Below are 14,048 nucleotides of genomic sequence, written 5' to 3'. Positions count from 1 at the left end.
CATGGGGTGTGGAGGAAGCTATTAATACAAGCAGTTGGAAGTTGCTGGAACGTCATGTGGGAGGCAGGGAGAGGTGAGGGGAGGCAGGTGATGGAAGGATTCATTTTGCCTTCCAGGGTAGGATAGATGGGGGTTTCGAGTACTTTTCAACTAGATGGCGGGGAAAGGTTTCTAAGTCATGAAACAGACACCAAAATCTCTGGAGGGTTCAAATTGTGAACTATGCTTGAAATCGTGGGTGGGCTAGACACTGGGGAGGCAGGATTTCCTCTTGGCAACAAGTCCTCAGACGGTTTGACTTCACCTATTGCCAACAATATCCTTTCTCTCCTTCTTCCATAGTAATAGAATTTTTAGCATCGCCAAAAGGCTACACTTTCTTTAAGAGCCTATACTTTTCAGTCACCTTTCTACTTAGATATGGTCAATGGATATAACTGGGAGAATTTCACAAAGGCTCTGGGACACCTAAAAAACACTCTTTTATACCAAAAGCCATTGAATTGTGTACACTTTAAATGGATAAATGGCATGCTTTGTAAATTATATCTCACTAAAGCTCTTGTAAAAACCTTGCTTTTGACCCCTTGGCATACATCTTTTACTACATTGTGCTTCCTGGAATAAAGATGTGGTGGCTAGTGCTCTAGCTGTCATCTTGAACTATGAGGATGAGGGTCACACCCCAAGATGGCAGAACACTGAGCTGGAAGGAGCTGGGGCCTGGAGGACTTCATTGACCGAAGCCATCTAGCTGGTTTTTGGGTTACATATATCTTTGGAATATTTTGTGAAGTGAAAACACATGTCTGTTTTCTTTGAACCACTGCTAATTTGAGTCTCTGTTATTCGCAGCTGAACTTAAACCTTGCTGATACAAAATTTCACTGGGAGTCCATTCTTCTGGCGTCCTACGTCCCCCCGTGTAATATGCAGATTTAAGAAGGAGGCTTCCCCCTGCATGGGCTGCAATCCTTTGTGGGCCCCAATGGGCTGTGTGACCTCTTTGAGCCACATTCTGTCTGAAAAATGGAGATAATTATATTTTCTCACCCTGCTTACTCATGGAATTGAGATAATCAATGAGCTAATGCGTGGGGAAGCACCTGGAAAATTAGAACATGCTTTATAAACATTATGCATGGAGTTGTTATCACCAGCTCCCTATCTTTTTATGAACATTGAATGCACTAGAAAGAAAAAAAGAAAATGTGAAATCGGAGAGAAAAAAGGCATGTCAGCATTTCCTACCGACCACCCATGGATTATCATCACCAGAGGCCGGGAGGAGTTGAAGCCGCACTCCTGTAACGTGTCCAGATGATTGATTCGAATCTGACAGCCCTCATTGGTTTCTCCAAAGAGCAGGAATCTGGTCTTCGTCTCATGCAGCGTTTTGTTTGTTTCAACAGCTTGAGCTCTTCTTCCAAATGGCTCTGGAATATAAGATTGGGGATGGTGCTTAGCCTGGCATCTGCTCCACCTGCAGCCCTCCGTCTTCTCAAAGGCTGCTTCTACAAGCACAAGCCAAAGAGGTTACTGGGAGATGCTGGAGATCAGAATGAGCCACAACTTTGGGGAGCCCCAAAGACTGTTTCCAGTGGAGTGGCCAAGTGATGGAGGGTGGCCTAGGAGGACCCAACACAGAGATTGAGATCACCAGATCCTCTATCCTGCATCCCAGTGACCAGCCAATCAGGCACTAGAGTCACCCTCTAGGTCATGAGGAATATAGACAAGGCAGTTTTGGAGGCTCGGTGGATAAGCACCTCACCCCAAATCACACTGCCAAAAACTGATAGAGATGGGATTTGAACCTAAGTATTCCGGTCTCCAATTTCATCCCTACATCCCTACCTAGGGAGACAGTGAATAGAGCATCTTAGTTGGGTGACACTATGTATTAGCTCCTGTGGCTCAACTTGTCCTCACGTGCAGACACATTATATCAGGTAAGCCTTGCAGGGACAAGGTACAGGGGTGAGGGTGGGGTGGGGTTGGGGGAATCACAGAGGGAGTAGCGGAAGCCGCTTGAGGGAGGGTGTGGCATTCAGGGAGGAATTTTGAGGGAATGTGATGTTGAAGGATGATTGAGTGTATGTGTGTGTTTTGTTGCAGGGGTTGGGGGTGGCTGAGGGAGCAACACGAATCAAGGCTCAGAGGCATGCAATCTTGCATGCATAAAGAGGCAGGAGACAAGGCCAGGCAGGCCAGAGCAAGGAGGGCCCTGGGATGCTGAAGAGTCTGGGCTTCATGCTCCAGATGCCAGGCTGCTGCTGCTGCTAAAGAGTTTGCAGCAGAAAACAGTAGAGGAATATCCATTCGAAGGCTTTCCAAGGCCGTGGGAGGTGGAAAAGGAGAGGAAGATTGTTTTTAAGATCTCACCTTCTGTTGTTTGACTGAAGGGCCTTCCAGCCTCTCTTCTGGGGGAGCCTCACCATGACCATGAGCCACTTTGGAGTGGGGGTGGGTGGCCATCCAACTCTGCTAGGCACCCTGACAACTGTCCTGTCTCTGTGGTGGACCAGAGAAGGACACCTCTGCGAAGAGGCCTGGTAGAGCCTGAGGAGGTGGCGCGTTTCCATGGCGTGGCATGTCAAGATGAGCGCATCTTTTCTGCCAAGATTAGGAATCAGGCCAAGAGCTGGGAGAGGAAGCTCTCATCCCTTCCTTCTGGTAGAAGGTGGGCTCCTCTGTGGCTGAGGAGCAGACAGAAGGCCATTCTGACCTTTTTGGTCAGTGAACTCAATTCAGCCCAATTACTAAGGACCCTGATCATTCTTTCTGAGCATAAAATCATTCAGGCTTCTCGAATAATATGTCTTGGGCTTTTGGTTTCAGGGGACAGCAGGACCAAGAGATGATGAACCTACAAAGTGCAAGGGGAGGTGTTAATGAAACCAATTTTCCTACCCGAAGGGTATTAAGTCAAAAGGTTATTAATTCTCAGCAAAGGGCAATGATTTTTCACTATGATGACAGAATGAAATGCATCATATTTTATTAAAAGGAGATGTGAGCAAGAATTTGAATAAGTTTTCTGAGATAATGAAGAAAATTTCTGCCTCCCTGTTTGGCTTTTCTGAGCTTATAGAGGGTCTCAGCTTGCCCTCGCTCCTGGAAGCCTGCTTCCAACCTAGCCTCCTGGTTTCACTGGGTGCCCTCCTGATTGTCTAAGTCAGAAGCCGGGGTGTCACCTTGCACCGCTATGCCAGCCTCTCCATCAATCCAAAGCTTCAGGCTTCCTAAATATGCCTAGAATCCTGTGCCTTAGTTCCCGTGCACACTGTATCTTGCTTGGTTTATTGCAGCAGGCTCCTATCTGGTCTCTCTGTGTTTGGTCTCTCCGTCCTCCTGCACACAGCGGCTCAAATAGTCTAGAACAGAAATGACTATACCTGTTAGTGACTTTCAGCTTCATGGTATTGCAGCCAAGGCCACCACCTGAATGATGATCCCTCACCCCCCACCTCCTCCTCTCTTTTCGTTCTCCTGCTACCAGCAGTTCTCAAATGCCCTTTTGGATGCCAGTACCTTTGCACTTCACCTCCTGCTCTTCTCTGCTGCTCCATTCATTAAAATGGAACTGAGACTTCACAGCCTCCAGGAAGCCTTCTCATCTAGTCACAGAAGATTACTCCTTCTTGCTCTCAGCACCGTACTGCCTCCCTGATCCTAATGCACTTGCCCTGCAGCTGGGTGATTTATTTATCCAGGTGTGTTCTTCCTTCGCCTGTCAGTGAACTCATGGACGGTAGCACTGGGCACAATGGTGGGTACTCAGTAAATGTTAGTGAGCGGTGAGGTGTCCTGCCAGATCCAGATCTCACATCAAAGGCTGGCACCCAATCTTCAGCCATTTATACATTGGACCTAACGTAGCTCATTTTCTTTTATTAAGAGACTGAAACACTACACCTTTCTTCGTTTTAGGATACTCTACACTTTTCTTCGATTTAGCTGCCTCAAATGTTAAGAGGATCATATGAAAATAAAATGGGGATAAAAATAGTGCCTATCTTATGAGGTTGTTATGAGGATTAAATAAGATATTTGTAAAGAGCTCAGAACAATGCCTGACAGGTAGTTAGCACCTAGAGAAGAGAGTGTTGTTAGAACAAGTACCAATTGGAGCATCTAGCATCTTGCATTTCTGATCAGTGAAATTCACCCCAGTTGTCCTCGTAGGACCAATTCTGTCTTGTGTATATTTACTCTGGATTTAGCTGTGAGATAAGCTCCAGCCCAGGTGGCTGAGGCTTCGAGGCTGTTGAGGAGACATCATGGAAAAGAGTTGTCACATGGAAAGCCCTGCAAACAACTGGACTGAACAGGGCCCTCTCTTTTCTCCCTTTCTGGGGGCTTTAGCTCTCTTTAACATGTGTATGAGCGAGGAAGTTGTGCAGACTGTATAGAGGTGTGTGCTCATTCATTTATTCACTTCCTCAACAGACACTTATTAAGCATGTATTATGCCCCAGGCCCTGGCTAGGTACTGGTTGGAGGCAAAGAGAGCATGTGGCTCCTGTCTTTCAGGAGTCCCCGGCCCTATGGGGGAAGGGGGTGCAAGCATGAAAACTAACTATTAAAAGTGGTTGCTGTGTTGCAGCGGAGGAATGCCCTGAGTAGGGGCTTTAGGGAAGAGGTCAAGAGAAGATAAAGCATCAGTCAGGTCTAGACGGATGAAAGATTCTTTAAGAGCTCATATCCATGAGCAATTGTCAAATAAAGTGGGGCTCTGGTTCCTATACAAATAAGATTGGGTGGATGACATGAGAGTTGAAGGGCTGTTGTGGAGAAGGTAGACTAGAATTATTTTGTGCAACTTCAAGAGTTAGAAACAAACAAAATCAATGGGTGGGCATGACATGGAAGAACATTTTTAACTTGAAGTAGTCGGCAAAAATTCATAGTTGAAGAACTTAGGACAAAGAGAAAGTAAGGGCAGTAACACAATAAAGATAGAAATGATAATACTAACACCCAAACATGTACACTATGTGATATTATAAGGCTGCTGAAGATGGGCCACAGATTTTTTTTCTGAGCTTCCTGTTGACCGTATCAAAGAGGAAAGCAGGGTCAGTTATAGCATTCCTGGTGGCCAGGTACTCACACTTTCTTGGTCCTGAAACCCAAGATGGTTTCCCTATGTGTTATGGAAAAAGGAGGTTACCAAATATATAGCAGCAAGTTTTATGTGGTTTAACTCTGAGAGCCCTGTAATCTTCAGTGAAACAGTAGCCACAGCACCAAATAGCATTTAAGTCACAGCAAGTCTATGAGAGATTCTTCACTATAATTGAGCAGCAGTCCCTATGACTGGGGGAGGCAGGGGCCACTTCAGGTCATATTGAGGGGTGGAAGGAATAGAGCCCTGAAGCCCAAGGATCTGAGCCTCCATGAGAGCAGAGTCTGTTGCTTAATCCCAGAACACTTAGAACACTTGGGCATCCTAAGGGAAGCCCGTGTCTTCAAGGACTCACTGCTGTGCCCATCCTCATACCTTTACTGCAGTTTCTTCCCACAGCTTTAGCTTTGCACGTCACCAGCTTTTAACTGGGCATCTTTGCCTGGGTACTCTTTGGGCACTCTAGACTCAGCAAGGCCAAGCTAAATGTATTTTCCTTCCTCCCAACCCATTCTTCTTCCTTTCTTCCTACGTTTCCTATTGTGGTTCATAACATCATCATTCATCTCTATGCCCAAGCTAGAAAGCTTAGAGCTCACGCCCTCTCTTGCCTCTCTATCTTGCCTCTCTACTAGGTCACCAAATACTGAGGACTCAGCCTCAGAATTATCTTCTTTCTCTGCCCAGTGGCCTAGTCTAGGTCCTTAGCCTTTTTTTTCCCCCTTCAAATTATAGTGTTGCCATAGACTTTTAACTGTTTCATATTTTATTTTGCTTTTTGTAGAATTAAGGGATGCTCATTGTATATATGCTGAAAATATATATCAGTATAATTTGAAAAATGCTGAGAAAATAAAGAATATTATTTTTAGAAAAAACCACAAGTAACATTTGGAGTATATCTTCATAATCTTTTCTTATGGAGATATTTGTTCCATAGATATTTATTTGCAGTGTGTATTATTGAGATCATGTTACATAAATGGTTTTAAATCCTTCTTCACTTACCATTATCATTTTCTCATAGCATCAAAATTCTTCAAAACATACTTGGAAAAAGTGCCATAATGTATTTGCTTATTCCACTATTGTTGAAAATTTATGCCGTTTCAGGGTTTTCTTTGCCCTATTATAAACAAGTATCTGATGATAATCTTTATGTATAAATATTTGTCTGAATCTATTAGTATTTTCTTTTTTCTTTTTTTTGAGACGGAGTCTCGCTCTGTTGCCCAGGCTGGAGTGCAGTGGCGCAATCTTGGTTCACTGCAAGCTCCGTCCCCCCGGGTTCAGGCCATTCTCCTGCCTCAGCCTCCGGTGTAGCTGGGACTACAGACGCCCGCCACCATGCCCGGCTAATTTTTTAGTAGAGACGGGGTTTCACCGTGTTAGCCAGGATGGTCTCGATCTCCTGACCTCGTGATCCACCCGTCTCGGCCTCCCAAAGTGCTGGGATTACAGGCATGAGCCACCGCGCCCGGCCTCTATTAGTATTTTCTTAGAATAGTTTCCTAGAAGTAGAATCAGTTCCTTACGTATAATCCTATTTATATCTCTTTATATATACATATATATTCAAATTGATCTTCAGCATTTTTAAAAGCTAATATATATTGAATGCTTTCTCTGTGCCAGGCACTTTTCCAAAAGTCTTATTTGTATTGACTCATTTAAACCTGGCAACTCTAAGATAAGCTGTGAGGAAAGGATATGCTTTAGTTATGAGTGAAGAAATTGGTTCCATATTGGATGAGCTAGAAGCAGCACATTCTCCAAGCATATCTTCTGAAATTGGAAATTTTCTCATGTCTTCAGAAGAGGTAAAGTCATGCCAGTGATAAGAATCTGGGGATAATACTGTGGTTTTAGGAGGGGGAATATTAAATTGAGGTAAGTGATCAAATCCACCAAGGGATTCAGCCCCCGTATCCAGGAGAAGGGGTTGAGGGACTAGGGAGGCTTGGGGTTGTCCTCTGTATGACAGTAACTTCCTAGATCAGCAAAACAATCCTTAAAATTAGTCAGAAGGAGAAGCTGGGTCCAGCCGTTACATTTCTAATAGTATTTCTTGCAGCAAGTGATTTTTCTATTCCTAGTCAACTCCTAGGTTTGAGGGCTCCTGATATTCCATAGAAGAAGAAGTTACTTCATTTTCTTTTGGGTAAGGACATCAACAGATGGGTGACTGCAGGCAACCGAGGTGGGCCACCTTCCATGGGAGAGAACCAGGGATTCTACCATAGGAGGCCTGATTGGAGTCAGGATCTGCCTCCCGCCCATGATGCCTGGGCTAGAGGCTGTTGCTCAGCTCAGTGTTTGTTGAGCCCTTTCCATGTATTGGCTGGTGCTGGGCACACAAGTGCATAAGAAAGAAGCCTCAGGTATTGCTATGCCCCTCACAAGGTTTTTCGTACAACATGCATTATTTAATTTGCTAATGTGTGTGTGGGCTTTTGCTTTGTAAACATCCACTGCTGAAAATATTCCCAGACCTGGCAAGGGTCCTCTGGAAGACCAAAATTTCATAATTGCTCTGAAAACTCTCTAGGCCATGTACTCCGCTCAGGATGGAACAATCCTATGTGATAAATGTAGCCACAGCTCTGTCCCTGGCTGCTGTGGTCAGGCCAATGATTTGTAGCTGGGCAATGTTGGTGGAATGTGCCCATGACCTCGAATAAATAAAACTGCCATGAACATTTGAATCTTTATGTGGACATATGTTTCCATTTCTCTTGAGTAAACACTTAAGCTTGGAGTTTACTGGGTCCTATTTACTGGATCCTATAGTAAGTGTATATTTGCCTTTAAAGAGCTTGTCAAACTGTTTTCCAAAGTAAGTATTTTTTGTTCTCACCAGCAATCTATGAGGAGTTCTACCGGATTTTGTCAGTCTTTTTAATTTTAGCCATTCTAGAGGGAGAGAAGTGATATTCTGTTGTGTTTTAAATTTGCATTTTTCCCATGACTAATGATGTTAAGCACCTTTTCTTGTACATATGTGCCCTTTGTGTGTCTTCTTTTAAGGATATCTGTTCAACTCTCTCACCCTACCTTGAACCTACACAGGGTGGAATGTGCCCGTGACCTCGGAATTTCTTGCATGATGGAAAGATGGAAACATTCGTGTGGGAATTTAGTCACTGCTGGACCTTTCGGATTCAGCTCCTCGCTGTTGCTGAGCTTTGTTTGGAGATAAGCAGATTCTGCCCAAGGCCATGGTGAGGAATGTTTCTCCCACTCCTGCCATCTTGAATTTTGCCCTGACCTGGACACTCTACCCTCCCATTTACTTATTTTCTTGAAAATAATCTGTGTCTCAATTTCTGAATGTGCACAATAGTTACTAATCTTTGTATTTTACTTCACCTCTTATGACACCCTAGCATCACTTTACTATAATATTGAACCTCAATTACCCAAGGTATAAATAACTCCTAAGGAGTGAATGAGGTGCTTTGTAAAGCCGTGGTAATTTTTCAGGTTATTAAGATATTGTTTTGAACTCTGAAGAAATTCCTAAGTTTGTCTCAAGTGGGTTTCTTTTCTAGCTATTCTTTACAAATAGCTTTAGGTTCTAAGGCTGCCGAAATTAATTTATTACCTTTTGGAGGTTGCCATCTTCCCACTATTTTTTGCATTCTTGTTTTACCTGTTCTTTGTCGTTATAGTTGCTCTTTACCATTTTTGTTGTCAAATAAGAAAATGAGATATGGGATGGAAGGAAAGCTATTTTCATGCCTGATTTATTCTGGTGTTTTTCTTTTTCTTTCTTTCTTTTTTTTAAGTCCATTTTGGCGCCATGCTACTGTAGCCTGAGGTCACAATTTCTTCTTTTGTGGATCCCAGGGAACAAAGTAACTAGAGTCTTTTTTCTTGCCAAAAAGTTTTTTTCTTCTAAACTTTTCTCTTAAATTCTCTTAAATTCTACTGCACTTCTGGCTAGAATCAGAATGATTTTTTTCTTTTAAGAAATCTGGTTATGAAAGAGTATGCCATTCAGAAAGGCTTTCCATTTGTGCTGGGATCCTCTCTGGGGAAAGTGGGGCTTACTTCCCTAAAGTCCTTCCGAGGTCATGGGCACATTCCACCCTGTGTAGGTTCACAGGTTCAAGGTAGGGTGAGAGAATTGAACAGATATCCTTGAAAGAAGATACACAAAGGGCACATATGTACAAGAAAAGGTGCTTAACATCATTAGTCATGGGAAAAATGCAAATTTAAAACACAACAGAATATCACTTCTCTCCCTCTAGAATGGCTAAAATTAAAAAGACTGACAAAATCTGGTAGAACTCCTCATAGACTGCTGGTGAGAACAAAAAACACTTACTTTGGAAAACAGTTTGACAAGTTCTTTAAAGGCAAATATACACTTACTATAGGACCCAGTAAACTCCAAGCTTAAGTGTTTACTCAAGAGAAATGGAAACATATGTCCACATAAAGATTCAAATGTTCGTGGCAGTTTTATTCATAATAACCCCAAACCTGAAACAACCCAAATATCTATCAACTGATAAATGGATAAACAAATTGTGGCATATCCATCCAATGGAATACTACTCAGCAGGAAAAAGGAATGAATTGCTGACACATGCAAGAACGTGGATACATGTAAAATGCATAAAGCTAAGTGAAGGAAGCTAGATTTAAAAGGTTACAAATTGTGTGATTTCATTTATAGGACATTCTGGAAAAGCAGTGATTGTACCTGTAAAAGGAAAACGAGGGACACTCCGTCCTCCAGATCAGCTGCCAGAAGATGAATTGGGTGCCTTATACTCAGTGTGAAAAGAAGAGAAGATTGCTGCTTCCTTTCTAGTCGGAACCCATGGATGGAAGAGACTCAAGATGGGCCCATGCCCTGAGCATGGCTTGTTACTGCATAGCAAGACAGTGCTGTGAAGCAGTTAGGAGCCTGGGCTCTAGCCGGGTATGGTGGTGCATGCCTGTAGTCCCAGCTACTTGAGAGGTTGAGGTGGGAGGATCACCTGAGCCTGGGAGGTCAAGGCTGCAGTGAGCAGTGATGGTGCCACTACACTCCAGCTGAGGTGACAGAGCCAAACAATGTCTTAGGAAAAGAAAAGAGGCAGCTGAGCTCTGGAGCCAGATTGCCTGCCTTAAATCCCAGCTCTGCTCCTTCTTAGCTTGTGACCTTGGGCTAGTTACTTAACCTCTCTGTGTCTTAACTATGTAATAAGACGAACAGTAGTACCTACCTTATAGGATTATTATGAGTGACAGATACGTGCCCCTGAGACGTGTTTTTAGGCCAGACTTAATCAGGCAGAAAGAAAAGTGAGAGCGAGAGCAGAGGTGACCTGAGAACGCCTGGCTGTTCTGCAGGAATGTTCCCCTCCCTGGAGCTAGAATCTGGGCAAAGATAAACACTTGCAGCATGAGGAAAGCATTAAGCATTAACTTGGCCAAACAGCCCAAGGTTATTCTTTTTTTTTTTTTTTTTGGAGATGGAGTTTTGCTCTTGTTGCTCAGGCTGGAGTGCAATGGTGTGGTCTCGGCTCACCGCAACCTTTGCCTCCCGAGTTCCAGTGATTCTCCTGCCTCAGCCTCCCGAGTAGCTGGGATTATAGGCAGTACACTGTGGGTGGGGAGTGTGGGCTGAAGCATGTTGGATGTGCTCTTTGGGGCAGAGGTTTGGGGGCTTCCTGATGAGGAAATGGGCCTGATCTAGTCCCTGAACCTCCCTAGGGCTTCCCCATGTGGGGGCCTGGGACTGAGAGGGTTGGCTCTTGGGTATGCTTTTAGAGACTGAAGGCCCACCCTGATCCCATTCATTCTTTTATTCATTCATTCATCCATTCATTTGTTCCACCAAACATTTATTCAGCACCTATTATGTGTCAGGGATTGTGCTTAACATTGTGACACCTAACAGTGAATAAGACAGACCATGCTTTCAAAAAGCTCATGGTCTTATGGTAGAGGCAAGTACATAAACTGTCACACAGTTTGGAAAGTGTTGTGTTGGCCAAAGAATAGGAAAGCGCCCACCCAGCCATAAGGTGACCGGTGTAAAGGCAGCCAGATGAACTCCATTGGTGGGTGGTGCCGCCAGCTCCCCAGATAATCTTGGGAATTTTAATCAAAGGCTGTACCTGATGGGAGGGAAGGACTATGAAATGCAGGGGGAAGATGAGCTTAAGTGTGGCCAGTATGGTCACCTCTAGATTCACAGAGGCTGAGGTCATGGCTGCAGCATGCACCCTGAGCCCTTCAGCTTTCCTGAGGCCCTTGGTGTCTCTCATCTTCTTTGAGACTTGCTTGACCCTGAGATCTGCAGCACAGCTGTTCCTATCCTAGGAGATGTTAATTTCCTCATGAAGAAATAAGGAAGGGTTCAGTGACTGCCAAGGGTTCAAACAACTGGCTGAAAAAGCAAACCAGGACCAGAATTCGACTTCTCCATACATCTACGTTCTGAGACTATAAAACTTCCCTGGGCATGTGCACTATTTCCCCTAAGATATTCTTTTGGACCTGTACCCTCCCTTCACTACCCATATCTGGAGGCCCAGTTGACTGCTGCCGGCCCACTTCAGACCATGGACAGTTACCCCAGCAATTTCCAGGTTGCCATAGGGAGCAATGGCAGAGGCAGGGTAGTGGAGTGGCGGCAGGGGACACTGGTTTTGGAGCCAGTTGGCTCTGTGTTAGGTTGTTTAATACTTATTAGCTGTGTGGCCTTGGGAAGCTTGCTTAACCAGTAGGAGCCTCAACTTCCTTCTTCTAAGTTGGAAATAGGAAGACCGTCTCGTGTGGGTGGCAGTGAGGATGAATGAAAGTTGAAATGTCTAGTCCAGGGCTTGGCGTTCGGTGCGTTGTTTCCCTTTCCAAACTTGCCCACGATCTCTTCCTTCTCATGTCTCAACCCAACATAGTTCTTTCCAGATATTTGTTGGTACTTATCCACCAAGTCTTTGCCAGCCTGTTTGGTACCTCTCTGTGAATTCTGTGCACCTGCTTTAGGTAGCACACTGCCTTAGCTGTGTGGTTTGGCGCGGTGCCTTTGTGCCAAGAAAAGGAGGTCCTTCTTTGGAGTGAGGATTTCAGCCTCCCCTCTTCCATATGGCCAGGTTTTTCTGGGCAGGAGAGATCTACTGGGCTTAGGTAGCAGCTCTGGAGCCTACTTGGCTGAGTCCCTGCCTCTACCAGCTAGGGTGCTCCAGCTGTGGGGTGCTGTGTCTGAATCAGGCACCTCGAGGAGCCAAACTAGGCTACCAGTTAACACTCTCTGCTAATGAGGAAATCAAAGTCTGACTGCAAAACACACCAGTCAGGGTTCTGCCCTTACACTACTGCTAAGGAAATACTCATCCTCACAGGCTGATATATTACCTAGCTTTCCACATTTGTGAGCAGTGGCTCTCAGGTATTCATGTGCTGGAGATGCAGACTCCTGGGCACCATTCCCAGAGCACCTGATTCAGTAGGTCTGGGAGGCCTGGGAATTTGCATCAACACAGGGTGGTGGATCATTCTGAGAAGAAGTTGCCCAGTGGTGAAGAATGTGAGTTTTGGAACCAGGCTGGGATCTAAAGCTTGGCTCTGACACTAATGAGCCGCAATTCTGGGCAAGTTTACAGATGGTTTCCTCATGGGGTTGTAAGTAAATGAGATAAACGTGTAAAGTACCTCCCACAGTGCCTGGTATATAGCAGGTTCTCAATGAATAAAGGTGGCCATGGTGGCATTGGTGGTAGTAGAAGTAGGGATTGATGTTGCTATTATAACATCTTCCTCCTTGAAGGGTTCTTCTGCCCCTGATCAGTAACAAATCATGAGGAGACAGAATATCAGACAGGGTAACTCTTTATGTTGAGGTTATCTGGGATCACCTTCATTTAAACAGATTGGATGGACCAGAAGGTCAGTGCTGAGAATCTTCAGGGCAAAGTCCAAACCTCTAGGAAGACATAGATCTCCGATTTGGACTTTCCCCAGAACACCGGCCTCAAAGGGGTACATGGACATGGCCTACTGGGACTCTCCCAGAAGGCCTTGCACCCCTGCCTCTGCCTTGTTTGGGGAGCAGGCTGTGCTTGCCTCTTTCCCTGGTTGGATGCCTACAGGCATATGTTGGCCTTCTTGTAGGAGAGAAGAGAATAAAACATGACAGTGAGCAAGGAGAGCCCCAGTGACAGAGCTCACCTTGCCAGCAAATGGCCAGGGGAGCTCTGAACTAAAAAGGACTATGGGGGAAGGTGTGTCCTATTTGATGCTAAAATGTACCATAAAGATTCAGTAATTCAAGCTGTGTATATAGGAACATGGATAAAGAAGCAGAATAGAAACCCAGAACACCCAAATGCATAGGTTTGAATTCAGTATTTGATAGAAGTGACTTATTGGCCAGGTTGTTCTGGACAGTGGAAATCTAATTTCTCCAAGTGCTAGAATAGAGTAAAGATGGACTTTAAAAACAGTATTGGGAGATCTGGAAAAAGATGAAAAGATATAAGTTGGGTCCATCCCTCTCATCATACATCAGGAAAAACTCCAAAGGAATCCAATTTTTAAATGAAATAATAGGAATCATAAAATTACCAGAAAAAAATACGGCCTAATTCCTTCATAACCTTCTGAATAAGAACCTCCCTCTGCGATTCAAAATTCAGAAGCTGTAAAAGGTTGTTAAATTAGACTACATTAAAGCAAACAAAAAACTTCTGTATGACCAACTAAATTTAAAAAAAAAAGGCCGGGCGCAGTGGCTCACGCTTGTAATCCCAGCTCTTTGGGAGGCGGAGGCGGGCGGATCATGAGGTCAGGAGATCGAGACTATCCTGGCTAACACAGTGAAACCCCGTCTCTACTAAAAATACAAAAAATTAGCCGGGCTTCGTGGCGGGTGCCTGTAGTCCCAGCTACTTGGGAGGCTGAGGCAGGAGAATGG

The 14,048-nt window shown here is 44.5% G+C and overlaps 1 protein-coding gene across 3 annotated transcripts in view; it reads right to left on the bottom strand.

Annotated features, from left to right (window-relative positions):
* The window catches only part of LIPC (lipase, hepatic), a 162,557-nt gene that overhangs the window by 30,515 nt on the left and 117,994 nt on the right, over positions 1 to 14,048 (bottom strand). For all 3 annotated transcript variants that reach the window (XM_011983177.1, XM_011983178.1, XM_011983179.1), the window contains one exon: positions 1,252 to 1,436. In XM_011983177.1, the coding sequence (XP_011838567.1) occupies positions 1,252 to 1,436 (185 nt within the window). The remainder of the gene's footprint in view (positions 1 to 1,251; positions 1,437 to 14,048) is intronic.

This window comes from Mandrillus leucophaeus, unplaced genomic scaffold (assembly GCF_000951045.1).
Source record: "Mandrillus leucophaeus isolate KB7577 unplaced genomic scaffold, Mleu.le_1.0 Scaffold247, whole genome shotgun sequence".
Classification (NCBI taxonomy): domain Eukaryota; kingdom Metazoa; phylum Chordata; class Mammalia; order Primates; family Cercopithecidae; genus Mandrillus; species Mandrillus leucophaeus.
Note: the sequence above shows the minus strand (reverse complement) of the source record. Positions and strands in the feature narration are given on the sequence as shown.